At 41.8% G+C, this 20,269-nt stretch overlaps 1 protein-coding gene across 1 annotated transcript; it reads left to right on the forward strand.

Moving 5' to 3' along the window:
* Window positions 1–923: 923 nt before the first annotated feature.
* LOC149450981 (opsin-5-like) lies at window positions 924–11,083 on the forward strand. The gene is made up of 6 exons (XM_089691173.1): window positions 924–1,250; window positions 2,618–2,823; window positions 4,307–4,406; window positions 6,131–6,235; window positions 6,453–6,676; window positions 10,309–11,083. Exons 1-6 carry the CDS (start codon window positions 1,142–1,144, stop codon window positions 10,699–10,701), a joined length of 1,137 nt encoding a protein of 378 aa, XP_089547299.1. The 5' UTR covers window positions 924–1,141; the 3' UTR covers window positions 10,702–11,083.
* Window positions 11,084–20,269: the final 9,186 nt, after the last annotated feature.

The raw sequence follows: 20,269 nt of genomic DNA on the forward strand, positions 1-20,269 counted from the left end.
AGGCACATGTGGTCTGTGCAGTTTTGTAGTGTAGTTTAAAGTGAAAAATGTATCAGTGTATCAATATGTATCTTTATAAACAAATGGGTATATGGGAGTACAACACCCTTAACAGGAGAACACTACTTCTGATGGGCATACTTGAAAAAAAAAAGAAAGTTTTTGTATATATTTAGTGTTTGGTTTATCACTTTTTTTTTAAATCTAGGCAGTGGCGTCCCTTGGTGGGTGCGGAGGGTGCACGCCGCACCGGGTGACACCAAAAAGTTTTAAAGCAAGCCAACGATCTCCGCAAGATGGATCGGATCTGCGGTAACACGGGGTGTCACCCCTCCAGAGGTGGGCAGTCCCTGTCGGGCACACACAGCCTTGCTTTTCCCCTCCCTGTACCCCCGTCGCACCCCCCAGACCGGGGTTGCAAGATCAGTTAACTCCGTATAGGTTGCAAGCCGACGCTCCCCGCAAGATGGATCGGACCTGCGGATTGGGGAGCATAATGGATCGGACTCTGATCCAGGGACCACCCACCTCTGGAGGGGTGACACCATGTGTTACCACACCGGTTGACACCAATCCTAGGGATGCCCCTGAGTCTAGGTCCCATCTGTTTCTTCAGAGGATTTCTTGAATGTTGTCAGGAATGGTTCATTTACTGAAGAGCAGGTTGTTGGGGGTTTCTTCACTATACCATGGTTTAGTGAATTACCTTCATTCAGGGGAGGACTAACAACTCCTGGGGCCCCCGGGCAATAGGGGATCATGGAGCCCCTGTGTCCTTGCCCAAACTCAAAAAATCCTATGAAAAAGGTACCAGGGGCATCTCATGGGGCCCCCTGCTGACCCCGGGCCCTTGGGCAGTGCCCAAGTTTCCAAATAGTCAGTCCGCCCCTGCCTTCATTCATTAGTGGGTTATGCTTTTTAGGCACAGTTAGATTATCCTTTGTGCTGAAAGTTAATTCCACAGAAGCTTTCAGAAGATTAAAGTTGTCTTACAATGTAATTTTAGGTAAACACCAGGTCACTGTAACTGTGTGTTAGGGCTGCGGGACTGAGATCAGACACTGACAGAAGAGTAGAGCCCTCACCTCTTCCTGGAAACCTTGATTGCAACTCACCAGTGCTGAAGGCACAAGGAAAGATCATGGATGTGGTCCTGAAAGACAGCTCCTTCCTGCAGACCAACAGTTCAAGTGGTGTCCGAGCCTTTAATGATGGAGAGACAGTGATAGGTGTCTACCTGTTGCTCCTAGGTAAGAAACAACATAACAATTTGTTGGTTGTTCCCATGTTTCTGTCTTACAAAAAAGGTAAAATAGAAATCATAAGCACAGAATTGTAGCATTGGGTTTGAATAGAGTAACCCTGTTTTATTACCGCTTAGATAGTGATAATGGAAGTGCAAATGTATACACAGATATTGGCACTTATTCCTGACAGCACTAGGGTCATCAGTTCAAATCCCAACCATTGTACTACCTGCTGGAGTTTGCATGTTCTCCCTGTACCTGCATGGATTCCCTCCGGGTACTCCGGTTTCCTTCAACACTCCAAAGACATGCTGATAGGTTAACTGGATGCTGTCAAAATTGGCCCTAGTATGTGTATGTATGAAATTGAGTTAGGGACCTTAGATTGCACGCTTCTTGATGGCAATGATTTAGGAATGTACAATATATATGTGAAACCCTGAGTAAATTGTTGGTGCTATATAAATACCAATAATAATAATATTAGATCCTGCTGTAATTGGAAGGATTAGGTAACAACCAGTATGTCTATGTGTGTTCTGTATATATTCTCTGCATTCATTTTCCAGAAGAAAAGGCTAATGGTGGTTGCAATTTTTCTGCACAACTCAACATTCAGCCACTACCAGAAATCTTCAGTGCACATAGATATACATGGTTATGGTATATGAGTATATAGTGTATGTGTTTTGATATCAGTGTGCAGTTAGACATTTTCCTGATGTCTGCCCATAGGACCTGTGTTTGTTCTTTCACAAATGTAACACATCAATTTATAAGCGACATCTAGGTACTGTAAATGCATGAAGACGTTATTCAGATTCCGCCTAGAATCCACAGATTCCAGGCGATAACTGAGAAGAAGCAATTAGGGATGGAGGGAAAATGTATTTTTTATAACTATTGAGTAACAATGGGCTTTGAGTTGTCAGAGTGACTCTTACCCACCAAAGGTTGAATATCTTCTTTACATTTATCTGGCATTGGCCAATAATGGAGTTTAACTTACTATTAATTCGTCATTATGGATAAAATGTAATATTTTAAAATAGTTTTTTGGATTGCTGGATTATGTAGAAATTTCAGAACAGGTGGTGTTAATAGCTAGTTATTGAAATAGATAATATATATACACATACACACACACACACTGTATTTCCTGGGCTCTCCTCGTGTCAGCACACCATGAGTTGTGCTGACTTGAGGTTACACCAGGAAAGGAAAATTACAGTAAGTATGGGACAAGAATTCTCCATGATATTTACTAAAGTAAAAAGAACATAACATAAAGAGCACAAAAGTGAAAAGTGATATTCCAAAAAATGTCTGTATAAGTAAACTTGCCTGTGTTTATTTTCTGCTATTTCCAGGTTGGCTGTCATGGCTGGGAAATGGAGCGGTAATCTGCCTAATGTATAGACGCAAACAAAACTTCGATTCTCAAGATATGCTGACATTTAACCTTGCTGTGTCAGATGCAGGAATCTCCATTTTTGGCTACAGCCGAGGAATAGTAGAACTCTTCCATGGGTTAGGCAAAGATGGATTCTTGATCAAAACACTCTGGACTTGCAATGTAAGAAAGAAAATCTTATGAAAATTCGACAATCACTTATTCGACCCTTGTGCTTTTTTTCTCTTAGTTAAGGCCTGGTTCACACCAATGTGTTTTTTAGGGCTTTTTGCAGAAACGTACTACAATACTTTTAACATGGTTTCCTATGGGACACGTTCACTTCCATGATTTTTTGAGCTGCTGCGCTTTTGGAAAGGGTTAAAGACATTTTTAAACGCAAAACATTGTGTTTTTGGTTCAATAGACTTCAATGGAGATGCTGCAAAAAATGAATGAAGTGTGTTTTTGATGCTTTTTGCATTTTTAATCTGCTCAGCAACAAGCTGGCCAAAAAAAAAGCAAAACTCATCAAAAAAGTGTCGTAAATGCACATGAATAAATGCAAAATGCACCGCAAAAAGCACTGCAAAACGGACAAGACATAAGCGGCATTGGTGTGAACCAGGCCTTAAGCCCACATCCAGTTTTAACTTTGTATTTTGTTCTGAATAGCATAAGGAAGGATTAGTGCCTCTGACAAATTTATACTGCCTTCTGTGTCCCTGCTAGGACAGAAAATTATTTGAAATCTCTTCAATGGGGTTACAGAGACAAACAGTTTTCAAGTCCCTGTCCCAGTGACAACTGCACCTACAGTTGGTGTCATAGGGAAATGAAGTGAATTCACAACAAAAGTCATGCATTTCTAACTCAATACATTTTTGGAGGGCTGGATAATTCTTTATTTGTATTACTGTTCTCAAGTTTATAAGTTTACAGGTATATAGGTCTGCCAGGACTGCATACAGTATATTGATAAAATAAAGAATGACCATGTTACTTTATAACTGCTTAGTGTGGTCAGGGATTAAGTGTTATTTGATCGTCTCACTACGGACACTCCTTTCTGTCTATCTGACTTTCTCTTCCTTTTCTCCCCCCCCCCCCTTTTTTTTTCTTTTGCTTTTTTTTTTCTCTTTTCTGGTGGTCTGGTTCTGGGTGTGTGGAGTGCATGTCATGGACACGCATGGTGTCTGATATTGTAGATTTCCTTTGAGGAGATTACTGCGGGCTACCTTGGGGATGTTTCCCTTTTTTTGGGGGGGGGGGGCTTTTCCTGCTGTATATGGCTTTATTAGACACTTGTGGAATACATGCACTCCTCTTCATCCATCCTTGCTCCTTGTTCTATGTTTCTCAATACTGAGATTGTTGATGGCTATTCATTGTACTCTGTTAAAATCTTAATAATAAAAATCTATTGAAAGTAAAATAAAGAATGACAAACATTTCCTATCTGTACTGCTACAAATGGATTATACTTAGTAAGACCATAGATTTTGAACTTAATTGAGCTGCTACCGACAGCTGCCTTTCAGTTTTCCTAATCCCTTTATTCGAAAACAAGTGAATATGAATGAAGTCATACAGAAATCCAAACCGTGTAAACTGCTTTATTGGAATCCTTAGCAATCTGTCCTAATTATCTGTCCCGCTTTATTAGGTTGATGGCTTTCTAATCCTCCTCTTTGGTTTGATTAGCATTAGCACTCTTACGGCAATCAGTCTTCTCCGCTATGTGAAGGGATGTCTGCCACACAGAGGTACGTCACTACTTTCACTGTCAAACCACTTAACTGTTTTTCATCAGGCTTGCTTTGAAATTCTTGGATTTACTTGTTTATCTACTATAGATCTGGATGACTAACTGTAACACAAAACCTGGTATTCTACTATGAAAGCTAGCATCCTAAATACAATATAGCACACCTAAAGCTGAACTCCGAGTTACCCTCATTCATGTTCTGTTGTACAGTCTTCTCTCCTCTTCTCAAATTGCTTTCTCTGATTTCATGGCGCACTCTAGTCTAGTGTAATACCAGCATTTGTTTTGGTATCAGCCTCTTGCATACTAGAACTCAGACTGAAAGAGGGAGTGCCAAAACTAGGAGCCAATCAGGTTCTCCAGTATACACATGTGCTCACAAGAACAATATTTACAGTTGGATAGAAGATACAGAGGACTTCAACAGTCCTTTGCTGCTCCTTCACTTCTTTTTACAGATAAGGGGTAGGGAGGTGGCCTAACTGTATTTGTTACCAGCATTTTAGTAAGGTTAGATCAGCATTGCTCAACCGGGGTTCTGCAACAAAAGGACAAAACACTGTCCCAAACCTGTACAGTTCTGTCTGAGAGTGCTCTGTGTTAACGCCTGTATACAGACAGGAGGTAGAAAGCACAGCCGGCACCTCCTCCCTGCTCTCTCCTCCTCTCTGCTGCTATCTCTACTCCTGTCGCCAATCCAGAATGCTATGTGGGCTGCCCGCCTGTGTCGTAGCAAACAATGACATCATTGGTTGCTAAGGACATGTAGGGCGCTCACACAGCTTTCTGGGTAGCTGAGAGAAATACATATGGCAGCAGAGAGGAGGAGAGATACAGGAGGAGGTGTGGCCTTTGCTCTCTCCATCCTGTCTGTATGCAGGAATTAACACAGAGCACTCTCAGATCAGGCTATACAAGCTTGATTACCACAGCTTTCTTCTCCACACACTACTCCTATCCTGCCAGAAAAAATTGTGTGTGGTGGCAGTAATCAATCCCTGTACAGTCCTGATCGTACAGGATTCTGTGTCATCTCCTGTATACTGAAGGGAGAAGAGCTTGAGGGGGATGTGGAGAGAGCACAGCCCACACCTCCTCCTGGTTTAATCCTGCTCTCTGCTGCTGTCACCACACCTGTAATGATGAGAGGGACTTGGTGGGGTGAAAAGTTTTGTACTAGGAAGGGGATTTGGAGGGGGGAGCAGAATTTGTGTTAGGAGGGGGGATTTGTGGGAGAAGTTTTCTTGCACTGCACAAAAATGTGCTGTCTATTGCATCCAGTCCCATGCATCTAGCAGATGCATGTGCGTTCTTTTGCACCCACTGAAAGCATGGTACTGCAGTACTATGCATTTTGGTGTGGCACGATTTTAAAAATCATGCTGACACCTTTTTTTTTCAGGTTCCACAAGCATAGAACAGCCCATTAAAAAAGTGACACTTGGAAACGCACTGTCTGCAGAAGCCCTCAGACTGGTGTGCCCTGAGACTGCACATTTATAAAAAAAATTATGAAAATAAGTTGAGAAACACTGAGTTAGGTCACAAACCTGGCTCTGCTGCCTGGCAGACCTGTGGAAACTTAAGGACTGGGTGAACCAAAATCTTTATCAGGTACAGCTCACATACACGTATGTTTATCAGCTATGTACAGTTTTTAGCTGTTTGCCTACAGTTCACCTTCAATTAAGATATGTGATGTGTAATAATATTTTTTCTCAGCTCATATAGTAGACAGACGTTGTGCCTTGGCAACTATCCTTATTATATGGATCTCAGCTATCATCTGGTCTGGAGCTCCACTTCTAGGCTGGGGCAGCTTCACAGGTAAGTGGACTGATATTGATAAAGTGGGTGTATATGCTCCTAAACCTTAATTAATTTGAATTTTCTTGATTTAAATGATATCAAAGGCATCAAGCTGATTTATTACATCTGTCTTATTAGAAATAGATGAAAATGAAACACATATAAGGAGGTGATATATGACTTAAAACATTGCACATTGTGGGTTCTACGTTCTATAATGTATTTGTCCTTGCAGAACGCAAGTACGGCACGTGTGAAATAGACTGGTCCTTAGCTACAAGCTCCATCTCATACAAATGTTATGTCATTGGTGTTTTTCTGTGGGGATTCTTCATTCCAGTGGCCATCATGGTCTTCTGCTATGTATCCATCATCAGAGTTGTTCATGCCAGTCACAGGAGTTCCAAGAGAGGGGAGATCAGTCAACGGCAACTTACCATGGAAAGAGACATCACGCGGGTAAGAACATTTTTCTATTCTATGTTATTATAAACTAAATTTGCACCCATTCATTTCAACATTATGGATAAGTTTTGAGTTTGGGTCAAACATGTGCAGAACCAGAATCAAAGTCCTTTGTAGTTTCGTAGAAATGGTGAATTAATTAGGTTGTTCCCCCCTATAATAACCAGTTATCAGTAATGTATTTCCTGGCCTCTAACCTCTGGTCGGATGGCTTGGAAGATAGAAAATTGAGGTTTTCTTATGTTTCAACTGCCTTTATAAAAGTCAGAGTCCCCAGCAGCATTTCATCAGCATGTGTTGAAGACTTGGAGTAGACAGGGGGAGCTGAGAGAGTGTTTCCAGGGAGAGATACAGTAGATGCTGCTATACTGAAAAGTGCTATATACAATGTAGTGGTGCTATACATAGTCAGTGTGTGTTGGAGAGCACTGGAGTAGATAGGAAGAGTTGACGGGTATTTGCAGGAACAGATAGATGTTGCTATACTATACAGTGCTGCTGATAAGTGCTGTGGCACTGTGCATAGCACTTTTCACGTTGTTGTGTCACATTACAGAGAATTGCTCTGGTGGGCTACATAGTGTATATGATGGGAGGATGTGTAAAGTGGGTGGGAGGCCCTATAACAGGCCACTGTGAGGTGGGTGATAAGGGGAGGCGATGTGGCTAGTGAGCGGAGACATGTGTCTGACTGGTACTGTGAGGAGTGAGCTGTGTTGGGGGGTTGCTGGCGCTATGGAATAGCATGGGGTGAGGTGGCTAAGGGGATACTTTGACAGAGGAGGACATGGTGGTGGGGATGTGATTTAAGTGGGGAGCGGTGTAGCAGTGGGTGAGGTGTCCGCCAGATGCTTTGATCTAGGTGGGTGGAATAGGTGGGAGGCACTGTGACCGAGGGATAAGATGGGTGGTGAGGTGCACTGGTAGCGGGAGAGTGGTGAGTTGTGGGGGTTGTCCAAGCTGCATTGCCATCCCTGCCCATGTCTTCAACACAGATGACCTTACAAAGAACAAAAAAAATAAAAATAAATATAAAATTAAAAAACTATATTTATCTACAATCAAAATACACACATAAAAATAACCTATTACCTCTGAATGCAGAACCTCTGACACTCACTTTAGACCTGGCCTTATTCTTTAATAAAGGGAAGTTTGGAAGGTGGAAACCATCGCTGTCCTCTTTGATTCTGTAATTTATTTTATCATACTGCTGTCAGTTTTTTTAATGCATGAACTGCAAAAGGGTTTTGGGTTAGAGATAGGCATGTTTCCTGTACAATTGCTACATCTCTTTTTTTGATGGAGAAGACCCAGGGACAAAAGCAGCAATAGTCAGCAATATGTTTGCATTTCAAATCTGTTTTAAATTGGATTCGAATTTGGATAATTTTGTTTAGGATGAAATTTTGTTTCATGATTTTGGATTTGTTTACATTTGTTACTATTGTAATTCAGAAATTTGGATACATCCGAATAACAAAAATTTGGTCTGAATTTCGATTCAGAACAAAATGAACTGCACATGTTCAAACCTGGTTATCTGTGTCCATTGTACACCCAGGCCTCTGGCTTGTAACCTAGTTATGTGGTTTATATCCTAGTTACCTGAGTTCCCTCTCTGTCCTGACCTCTATCTTGTATCCTGATTATTTTCAACCCCTGCCTGCCCTGACCTCTGCTTTGGATCCTAGTTATGTGGTTTATATCCTATTTATCTGTGTTCCCTCACTGTCCTGACCTCTATCTTGTATCCTGATTATTTTCAACCGCTGCCTGCCCTGACCTCTGCTTTGGACCCTAGTTATGTGGTTTATATCCTAGTTATCTGTGTTCTCTCACTGTCCTTCCTCTATCTTGTATCTTGATTATTTGCATCCACTGCCTTCCCTGACCTCTGTCTTGGATCCTAGTTATGTGGTTTATATCCTAGTTATCTGTGCTATCTCACTGCCCTGACCTCTATCTTGTATCCTGATTATTTGAATCCACTGCCTGCCATGACCTCTGGTTTGGATCCTAGTTATGTGGTTTATATCCTAGTTATCTGTGTTTCCTCACTGTCCTGACCTCTATCTTGTATCCTGATTATTTGCATCCGCTGCCTGCCCTGACCTCTGTCTTGGATCCTAGTTATGTGGTTTATATCCTAGTTATCTGTGTTCCCTCACTGTCCTGACATCTATGTTGTTTCCTGATTATTTGCATCTGCTGCCTGCCCTGACCTCTGTCTTGGATCCTAGTTATGTGGTTTATATCCTAGTTATCTGTGTTCCCTCACTGCCCTGACTATCTTGTATCCTGATTATTTGTGTCTGCTTCCGGACCTGACCCTTGGCTTGTATCCTAGTGACCCATTCTGCTCCACTATAACCCGCAGTCCACTCATCTGAGTAAGACATGCTTCCTGGTGTCTTACTGTTTGAACACGGGGTCTAGACCTGGGGTCAGCATGCCGCTAGGAGCATCTCAGCTATCCCACCAGATCAGCAGCAGCAAGTCTTTGTACAGATCTCCTTTATACACCTGACCTCTGGGCTTATATCCCTACAATTTCTTTTAGAATCATATGCTGCTTAATACTGCACATTCACTGATGCTTCAGATTTTCTGTCTATTATTCATTATACTGATTCAATGTACTTTTTATATTTTAAATTAATAGAAATGGACTTCTAAGGCCACATACTTTATCTTTGCCATATCTATTATTAGTTTTATTTTTATTTGCTCTCAAATACAAAAGTGACTGTACCATTGCTATCACTATACCAAGCTGACCTAAAAGCAGTCTTCTGAATTCTCTTTAATTCAATGACAAGCCCAGAACTTCTCTGTCTGCAGATGACAATAACATGCAAGCTAAGGCTGGCCATACACTATACAATTTTCTGTCCAATTTCCTTTAGATTTACCTTCAACTATGTAGTGCAAGGGCCTGCCTAATTGGATACAATTGAAAGTGTTGTTTAGGTTTGACCTCATATTATATGGTTTTTGGTAAATCTAAAGCAAAATTCTCAAGAAAATTGTATAATGTATGACCAGCCTTATAGAATATAATGCATAATCACATAGCTTTCAGGTGCGGCAAATTTGTTTTAGTTAAAGAATGCTTACTAATGTTATACAGGTGCCTAAAACTCCGCTCCTCACAAGACCTCCTTCTCTCTAGTTCCCTGGTCTCCTCCTCCCATGCGCGCCTCCAGGACTTCTCCAGGGTGTCACCCATCCTCTGGAACTCCCTGCCCCAACCCATCAGATTATCACCTACTCTCCTCTCCTTTAGGCGCACCCTGAAAACCCATCTCTTCAGGGAAGCCTACCCCACCCCCTGCTAACTTGACCGACCTCTTCCACTCTTCCTACCACTCCATCCCCCACAGCTATCTCCTCCTGTACCACCATCCCCTCCCTCCTAGATTGTAAGCTCGAAAGAGCAGGGCCCTCGATCCCCTCATGTTTTGCATTGTATTGGTATTGTTCTGCCACATGTTCTGTCCCCCTTTGTAATGTACAGCGCTGAGCGAACTATCGGCGCTTTATAAATACTGTATAATAATAATAAAACCTTCGATCTGATGTATTACTAAAACTAATTTTTGCTTTGTGCCTTCACTCCTTAGGTATCCTTTGTTATCTGCACAGCATTCTTACTAGCCTGGTCTCCTTATGCTGTTATTTCTATGTGGTCAGCTTGTGGCTATCAGGTACCAGCACTTACCAGTGTGGTGGCCACACTGCTTGCCAAGTCAGCAAGCTTCTACAATCCCATAATATATCTAGGCTTGAGCTCCAAGTTTCGACAAGATCTGCGGGCCATGATGTGCTGTTTACAGCTAGAGAAACCTTTACCTACAAAGTGTGAAGAAGCAGCAGTTATCTATGAAGTAAAGAAGATGCAACCAGAGAATCATATTCAGAAATCAAGAATATTAGAGAAAAATACACTGCTGCCTAATAATTCTTCATCACAAAGGACAGACATGGGGAAATCACCTGATGTCTCTGAAATTTGAAGAACAAGGGATATAATTGCCAATGTCAACATGGGCATTACAGATGATTTTGAGACAAAACACAAAATACACATGTAGACCATATCTGGTTCATACAGATCAGATGATTGTGATGTAGATGACACATAGGTGAATTTTCTGTTGGTAATTGATAGGTGGCCATGACCTATCAGCTGCTAGAAATGACATCCTTTGATCCATTTGTCCTTGCCCTTTGATGCTTAGCTGAGTCGACCTTGTTAATATCTATAACTAGGGACAATGGGAAAATTCTGTGTAATGTTTTCTTTTAACCAAAATTTACACGTTCTAAATATATGATTATGTTTACATCTAAAATATAGTATTTGAAATGTACTGTAAGTAAAATGCTAAAAAGATATCTTGATTTTAAAGAGTTCATCTGTTCATTCGGACTGTAGTTTTCTGGTCACCTAGTATGCCATTACATTTACCTTTAATCACCTGTTTATATAGTTACATAGTTAGTCTGGCTGAAAAAAGACAAAAGTCCATCCAGTTCAACCATAGAAAAAAAAAAGTTATAATCCTACACCCACAGTTGATCCAGAGGAAGGCAAAGAAAAAAAAAAACAGCAAAGCATGATCCAATTTACTACTGCTGGGAAAAAAAAATTACATCCTGATCCCCCGAGAGGCAATTGGATATTTCCTGGATCAACTTTACCTATAAATGTTAGTATTCAGTTATATTCTGTGTATCCAAGAAACAATCCAGGCCTTTTTTGAAGCAATCCGCTGGCCAGAACCAACTCTTGAGGAAGTCTATTCCACATTTTCACAGCTCTCACAGCTCTGTGTTATAACTTCATTTTAAACTTATACCATGCAAGCCCAAATCCTAGCAAATCTACAATGATGAAGTAAACTGGTAAGGGGGACAGAGGACCCCATTAGCAGTCCACAAATAATTTGGTGGTCCACAACAAACATTCATTTGTTGAACAAAGGTTAGATTCACTGTGAATTCAAATTTTGTTGAGTTTTTTGTAAAATCTTTATCCCAAAAAGAAAAAAAACAACTGTTGCTATAACTGTAATGTGAGCTGGAGTTCAGCTTCAGTTTGTTCTATTCCATGACCGACCATGTGTTTTTGTCTCCACGTTTGTTGATCACTATGCCTGTTTAATACTATAATCTAAGACCAGCCGTATATTTATGTGACGTCTATGTAAAACATTGGTTACACAACCATATGCATTGGAGTTGAAGGGGTGAAGACTATCCTTATACGGGTTCAGTGGTATTCACATAATAAAAGTCGTGTTATATTTTCAATCACCCTGATAACTTCTGGAGTTCATTGGAGGCAAATATATTGAAAAGTTGACAATATACTTCATTGTTTATGTTCTGCTCAGAAACATCTTTATGCCTTTGCAAGGCAACTAATCTGACAGCTCAGAAGTAAACCTCATTAGGGACATTCTAATTCAACCTCACTGTCAGTCTAATTGTATCCAAGGCTTCAGCCCTGAAGAAGGGAGAGGCTTTTCTTGATATTCTAAATCAGTAAAAGGACAGAGTTTGGGCTAAAATTCTTAAAGTGTCATGAACTTTTGTACTGAGCGCTCCTCAACACTCACCTCATCATTAGAACACAGAAAGTGCATTATCTGATTAACAATGAACCAGTCACTCCAATTCAGATTCAGTCTGCAATATAAAGAGCTGTTTCATCCCAGCAACAAAAGGTAGAAATCTGCTGCTAGGTTGGTAAAATCCATTCAATGTACATTGATCACCAAGAGGAGTTTGTTTCTTTTCACAATAAAAGTCTTTAAATATATGGACTAAGATAGGTCACCTCAGTTGAAACAAGGTGTTGAATGAGAAGCCTAGCTCTATACTTTTAAACACTTTTTAATATAAGAGGATCCAATGGATACAACTATTAGTCTTACAGATAAGAATTTTTTTTGTATTCTCTATGTAGAGGTATTTTGAAAACACCCTAAGCCAGGGGTCCTCAAACTACGTCCCGCGGGCCACATGCAGCCTGCCAAGGCCATTTATCCGGCCCGCAGGCAGGGGCGTATTTTCCGCAAGGAAGGGACACTAAATACAGGGGCGGGCAGGGGGTTGCTGTACCTTACCTGGCTCCAGTCCCACAACGATCCAGTCCAGGAAGCGCTGCTCCTTCATTCACTCTGGCCACTCCCTCACTCCTGCCGCTGGGCTCCGCCTCATCACCGGTGATTGGGCGCCAGAACTGTAGCTCAGAAAAGGCACACAGGCAGCCAATCACCTGCGAGGAGGCGGAGCCAAGCGGCCCCGCGAACATCAAGTGAGGGAGAGGCCAGAGTGAAGAAGGACAGCTGACAGGTAAGTGTGCCGTGCTGATGGTGCTGCTGCAACCAGGTATGCTGGCTGCAGCAGCACCATGCTGGAACAGGGGTCAGCAAGTTAGGTGTCATTGGTGTCAGTGGGAAGAATAGTGCCCCATCGTTGGTGTCACTGATACTAATGATGGGGCATTATTCCTCCCACTGACACCAACAATGGGGCACTATTCCTCCCACTGACACAAATGATGGGGCACGATTCTTCCCACTGACACCAATGATGGGGTACTATTCCTCCCACTGACACCAATGATGGGGCACTATTCCTCCCACTGACACCAATGATGGGGCACTATTCCTCCCACTGACACCAATGATGGGGCACATTTCTTCCCACTGACACCAATGATAGGGCACTATTCCTCTCACTGACACCAATGATGGGGCACTATTCCTCCCACTGACACCAATGATGGGGCATTATTCCTCCCACTGACACCAATGATGGGGCACTATTCCTCCAACTGACACCAATGATGAGGCACTATTTCGCTCCATAAGACACACTTGGGGGGAAATGTCTGTGCATCTTATGGAGCGGCCAGCCCAGTAGTCCCGCCGCCGTTGTATGTCCGCAGTCTCTGGTCATCTCCTGTACTGTGTCTGCATTTATTTAAAACTTTTTTTTTTTTTAGAAACTATAGTCCGGCCCTCCAACGGTCTGAGGGAGAGTGAACTGGCCCCCTGTTTGAAAAGTTTGAGGACCCCTGCCCTAAGCTTTCATAAAATATCCCTTATAAATTGGATTTGATTGCTGTCTCTGTTTGCACAATTTGTAATGGTGCCATTCAGAATGAATACCAATGGATTGCAGCAATGCATGTATCGTATGTTGCTGCAATGCAGTAGTGTGCACGGGCCCTCAGGCAACCATATGTTATACTTTTCATTACAATATAATTAACTTATGGCAACTGTTCATTTTCTGCAAGAATGTTAAGGGACCATTCATACTGTTGTGTTTTTACACATGGCAGTGTGTGTTATGCAGCGCCACTCATTCTAAATGGCAACCAAATGCAACTTCTCAATGTTAGTTAGTTAGTTTCTGCATAAAATGCTACATGCAGATTTTTGTGTGTGTTTTGGAGCAGTAGTCACCTTAATGCAACACATGTTAATGCACTTCATAGTGCACATTAAGTGTAACTAAAACGTATTTTTAGTCTTGACTAGAGTGAAGAAGGATTAGAATACCTGTCAGCTTTTATTGCTATCTGTGTCCTTATTAGGGAGAATCACCTTCTCTTTTTGTCCAGATTACCATTATCATTGAAAGTGAAAGTAAAAAAACCCAAATTATGGGCTGGTATCAGAACACTAATAGAGTGGAAATCTGGTGGCCCTGGCATCACACTGGGATTCCTTCACTTTGGAGGGATTTTTTCTCACTTTCTCACTTCCTGTTCTGGCTATAGGACAGGAAGTGAAGAGAAATCTCCCCAATGGGACACAGATGGCAAAACACTGTCCGGGGTTAAAACCCTCCCTTACTTTATCCAAAAAAAAACCCACTTTAAAGCATGCTGCACTAATGCAGCATGACAGTGTGAACCTAGGTTAACTTAAAGTGGTTCCAAGGCATTTTTTTCACCTTAAAGTCTTTTTTTCTTTAATAACAAACATGTCATACTTACCTGCTCTGTGAAGTGGTTTTGTCCTGACCCTTCCCTCCTGTCGGGTGCCCCCTCAGCAAGCAGCTTGCTATGGGGGCAAACGATCAGGCACACTCCCGAGCCTCGGCTCGGAAGTCACACATAGAGCTACGACTAGGCCCACACATAGAGCTACGACTAGGCCCTGCCCCTCCTTCTCCTGATTGGCTCATTGGCCATGATTGAGAGCAGTGGGAGCCAATGGCTCCTGCTGCTGTCTCAGCCAATCAGTAGTGAGAGTCCCCGGAGAACCGAGGCTCTCGTGGACTATGCTGCATTGGGCTCAGGTAAGTATTAGGGGGATCGGGGGGCTTCTACACACAGAAGGTTTTTTTACCTTTATGCATAGAATGCATGAAGGTAAAAAAACCTTGATCCTTTAGCATTTAATTAATTCCCCACATTAAGGTAAAAAATCGTTTTACAGCTATCTGTCTTCCATCCCCTCCTAAATAATTATCTGAGTCCTCAATCGATCCAACACTGTACTCTTCACAGAGGGACTCGGACAGCAACAGGAACAATTGGCTCCTGCTGCTGTCAATCAAATGCTGTGAGGAGGAAGCAGGGGCGGGGCCAGTGTGCCTATGGAGCATGGCTCGGGAGTAAGCGTACACTGTGTGACCCCATAGCAAACAGCTTGCAGACAGAGAAGAGGAGGATCCAAGATCGGGGGGGGGGTCCCAGAAGAGGAGGTTCGGGGCTGCTCTCTATAATACCACTGCACAGAGCAGGTGAGTATCACATGGTTATTATTTTAATTTTAAAAAAATATTGCCTTTAGTAACATTTTACATTTTCAAGTATGCTCAATTAATGTTTTAAATGGCAATGACAGGCTGATGTCATCAGTTGAGGTCATATGGGCATCATAAACATACAGGAATATGTAAAACGCTTGTCTAAACCTTGATTTCTATGGCCTCTCGAAAGAACTTCTGGACTCATCTGATATTCCTGGTTTATGGCCATTGGGGGATAGAAATGTACAGCACTTCATTAGGCATTACAGTATTCAGGAGATGCAATAATAGTGAAATATGCAGAAAGGTGCTTTGTACTAAGCTGATTCCTATTACCACAACTGGAGTCCATTTTACCATTCGTTGATTCAGCTCAGCTGTAGCAATGTAGCATACATATACACTATAATGTGGAGAAGATGCACCTGGTACATATTGGAAGCATTATGCAGCTTGCGGGTGGTCAGGACTAAAACAACGGAACCAAGTAAAGCAATTTTCAAGACCTGCTGCAAGAGCAATCATAACTAATAAGGGTATAAAAGAGTGCTTGTTGGCACTATTTACTAAACTTGTATACATATATTGAATATAGAAAACTACACAAATAAGCATCCCATATGCTTCTGTATATGTTTCTATATACAAACTGGGATTTTCTGAATGTAAGGGATTACTTTAATGAGTCTCTATAACATAACAATATGTTCTTTCTGTAACAGAAGAACATGTCAAATAAGTATCCAATAACATTATTCTTCGTCATAAGAGTTTTTGAATTCTAAGGCCATTAAAAACTGACATTGCAGAATAGGATGAACTGAAATAAAGCTGTAAGTGGCTGTCATGGTGATACATAACGAAAAGTTACTGAATTTCCCCGAAAACAGAAACTATTATAATAATACATAACATTCTTGTTGCCAGATTCAACAACTATTATATTGTAAACTATTATTATAAATCCACTAGAGTTGGAGGGACACCTTCCTTTGGCTTGTTATCTACATGGCTGAGCCAGAAACTCCAGGGAGAAAATCTTATTACTATTAGACAGTCTAAGGAAAAAGAATAATCCAGTAGACAAGCCAAACAAAATAAAAAGAACAACAACCCTAATTTATTTTTACCTTTTAGGCCCAGTTCACACTAGTGTGGGCCATGTGGCCTGCATTTGCTTGGGCTACTGTGTCTCGGGTCCCGCACAAAAAAGGTGCATGCACCTTTTCAAACACACATCCCCAGGGAAACCGCATGGTCTTTTTGACCATGCGGTTTCCCTGCAGTTCCTGCATCTGCATTCGTGTTATTGGCTGACATGCATCGGGGTGCCATTCACAACGAATAAAGGAAAAAAATAAAATGTGTTATTCATAAAATATGTTGTGTGCCATTCACAACATAAAGGGTGCCATTCACAATGAATGGCAGCCCCATGCATCTCGTAAGAGCAGCACAATTTGGCTGCAGGTGGGAACAGATGTGGGAATATGTGGAACATGTGGAAGCTGCACTGTTTCATCAAGGTCCCGCTGTATAGTGCAGTCCTAACTCTAGTCTGTGAAAACCTCCTCGTTGGGGCATATATAGTAATGGACAAATTAAGGGCAGGTTTGCCTAGAGGCAGCCCAAACGTACAGGGACACATCAGAAGAGCACAGCACAATGTGTCCCCTTTGCCGTGTCCAGGGATGACCCTTTTCCTGTATTATTTGTCTTAGCTATCAAACCGCACATGATCACAATAAGCCTTACATTAATGGCAAAAAAGAGCAGAAGTGCTCAATAAATTGCAGGCATTTTTCTAATTTTTGCATCATTTCTTTCATACCTATTTAACACCTTCAATCAACTGCATCTTTGGCCAGATGTACAACACATAGTGCCAGGTTAGTGGCATAAATCTACTTTCAAATTTTATCCATGTGAATCAAATAACTGGATTGCTTCTTTTTAGCACATCTAAGAATTAAGTCAAAGTGGACCTGATCTCATAAAGTGAATATTTTCTATTTTATAGGGAACATCTGTACTCTAAGAACTCCTTGTGCAATTGAATTTTCTGCTGAAAAATAGCAGTGCCTTGGTACTCCTGTGCCTACTGCCTTCTAGCTGCTTAGATATCGGTAGTCGAAGAGCTAAGGCGCTGTGCTTTTGATTCCTAGACTCACACGATTTGAAGTGAGATTTGATGAGGTCTTTACTTTGCTCTTCACTGTTCTCCTTGTTGTTAGGGAAAGCTGCAGAGCAAAGACCTCTCTTCTTCTGCTTCATTCATCCTGTGGATCAGTGTTTTCTGCACCTCTCCTGCTAGTTCTTGAATATTCCCCCTTCAGTTATCAAATCACCATCAGAGCAGGTCTGACCTGAAGAAGCAGAGCCCTAGAGATGGCCAGCAGAGATGGCCACCTCCACACAGAGAGCGTGTGGAACAAAATATGATTGAGTCAGTAATAGGGAAAAGATCAGCTGCAGGGAGCCTATAAGGAATGCTGGTGACTACTGACTAGACATTTGCCCTCTGACTGTCTTTTTTTTGGACACAGCTTTCACAGCTCAGGTTTTCTTTAAAGAGTAATACCTATGATGGTGACAATATCCCTCTCAACCCCCAAGATCTCCTTATCACTGGGAAGCACAGTGGCTAAATGGTTAGCACTTCTGCCTGGCAGTACTAGGGTTGCCTGGAGTTTGCATGTTTTCTCTGTGCCTGTGTGGGTTTCCTCCAACACTCTAAAGACATGCTGGTAGGTTAATTGGCTCCTGTCCAAAATGGCCCTAGTATATGTAAGTAAGGGACCTTAGATTGTGCACTCCTTGAGGGTTAAGGACTGATGTGAATGTGCAATATCTATGTAAAGCACTGTGTAAATTGACAGCATGTAAGTACCTGTAATAAATAAATAACATAAAAACTTGCTTTGCAATGCCGAGTTTTACTAAGTTATTTCCAGGCCATGGTTTCATCCTGTGCTCTACCATATTACACCACCTTCCCCTAAAATGCATGTCTGTGCACTGCTGGCCCAGTGGAAGCAATTGTACTGCAATCTGCAATCAATGCACCAAATTGATCTATTATTTCCTATGCAGATACAGTGCATAGGGACACCTTATAGAGAAAGGAGCTGGAATATGGAGAAGAAGTGGCTTGAGAAGAGGACTGAAAAGCAATTTTAATAGTGAATAATATAACAACTAGCGTTGGACTACTGATTGTGAACAGCGGAGTATTGGAACTAAAGAGTCTGGTAAATAATAATAATAAAGGGTTACTAAAGGAAACATCAGATCAGAAAAATACAGTCAAAAGTCTTAAATGATAATGAATAAGAAAGAAAAGCCAAATCAGGAGATCAGGCTAGACAGTACAGAAATAAAAGGTGAAGATCTTGTACTTGTAGCGTTACCTGCGTAGGAGGATTGCCCTGTGATTTCTTTGCACACCTCGCTCACCCAGCACTTACTGACACACCTTGATATATTTTGAAACCTCTATTAGACCAAATGTAGTCTAAATGAAGAGAGCAAGCGTTCTTATACAAATAATCAATACGGCAATAAGGTTATCCTGAGAAATGTGGGTAAACACTTGTAGTATTCTAGCAGTAAATATCAGAACTACATTTCTTTTACCTAGAAACAGTATATAAAGATGGTTCTAACTTGCTCTAACAGTCCCCGTTTTATCACACTTGTTAGTGAATGATGAAAAAAAAAAAAAAAAAACGGTGGCTGGCAAATTTGCCGCCCTTGAAGTAAACACAACAGTTTCCAGCAATCAATAGATTAACATGTGCAATGTTAGTCTCTTGCCAGACCCAGGACACACTCTTCTGCATCTCCAGATATGTGCTCTGATTCAGTTCCAGGTCTCAGAGAGAAATAGGAGTTGCTGTGATTTTTCTCTGTGAATCCTGCTGAGCCAGTCCCTCTTTTCCTTCCTTACAAGGGGTGGGAGTGCTCTGCAGTATAATCTGATCTACCTAGGTATCCAAATCACACCTCACACCTCTCCATGGAGAAAGTCCCCATCTCTAAGGTAAGATCCTAAGTGATGAACAGCTTCTCTGAGGTCTCACCTGATTATGGTCCGCTATGTCAGGGTTCCATTCAGCCAGCAGTCTAGTCTCTCTGTTCAGCCAGCAGTCTCGTCTCTTTTTCTCACCTCATTTCCATTAAGACTGTCCTCTCTCTTCCTCTCAGCAGCCTGCAGACCCTCCTCCCTTTGTTTTGCAGCAGCAAATCACTGTCTTCTCAAGATTGACTCAAACCCATCCAAGATGACTGCCCCCTGCACTGGAGACACTCCGTAGACGAGCATTACAAAGTGGTCTCCTTAAAAATCGCTGCTGCACTTCTGCATTAATGAATATTCAGTTTATCTCTGTGTAGGGATCCTCTGTCCTCTACTGTCAGGTGCTAGTATCACACTGTAATGTATATTTATGTATGTCATTTCCTGACTCTGGGGTTGTTGGAAATATATCCTGGAAGGAGGAAGTGGAGAGAGAGGGCTGCAGTCTCAGCCACATGTCCTGTCCATGCTACTAATACCAAAACAGAAGAGTCAATTATTGCCAGTTAACTATGACGGCATTCCAGGTTGGTTGAGTAATGCCTGAAGGGTCTTCTGATCACCGCAGCTCTTGTCTTTAGGTCTCTGACACAAAGACAGATGCCACATCATCCTCAGGGGCCCCTGCAGTGGGACTTTGCAGCAATATTCATCTGGAGGAATCTCTATAAATAACTATATTTCCGCAGGTATATGTGCACAATTCCACCAGGACTCCTGTTGGG

This window comes from Staurois parvus, unplaced genomic scaffold (genome assembly GCF_062004578.1).
Source record: "Staurois parvus isolate SC_StPar_1 unplaced genomic scaffold, SC_StPar_1.0 ptg000553l, whole genome shotgun sequence".
NCBI classification, from domain to species: domain Eukaryota; kingdom Metazoa; phylum Chordata; class Amphibia; order Anura; family Ranidae; genus Staurois; species Staurois parvus.

What these genes read in the sequence shown, in the direction of transcription:
- LOC149450981 (XM_089691173.1), top strand. Translation starts at nt 1,142, where the DNA reads ATGGATGTGGTCCTGAAAGACAGCTCCTTCCTGCAGACCAACAGTTCA. An exon ending in AGGCTGGGGCAGCTTCACAG is followed by an intron (nt 6,236 to 6,452) that starts GTAAGTGGACTG and finishes TTGTCCTTGCAG; the next exon opens with AACGCAAGTACGGCACGTGT. An exon ending in TGGAAAGAGACATCACGCGG is followed by an intron (nt 6,677 to 10,308) that starts GTAAGAACATTT and finishes TTCACTCCTTAG; the next exon opens with GTATCCTTTGTTATCTGCAC.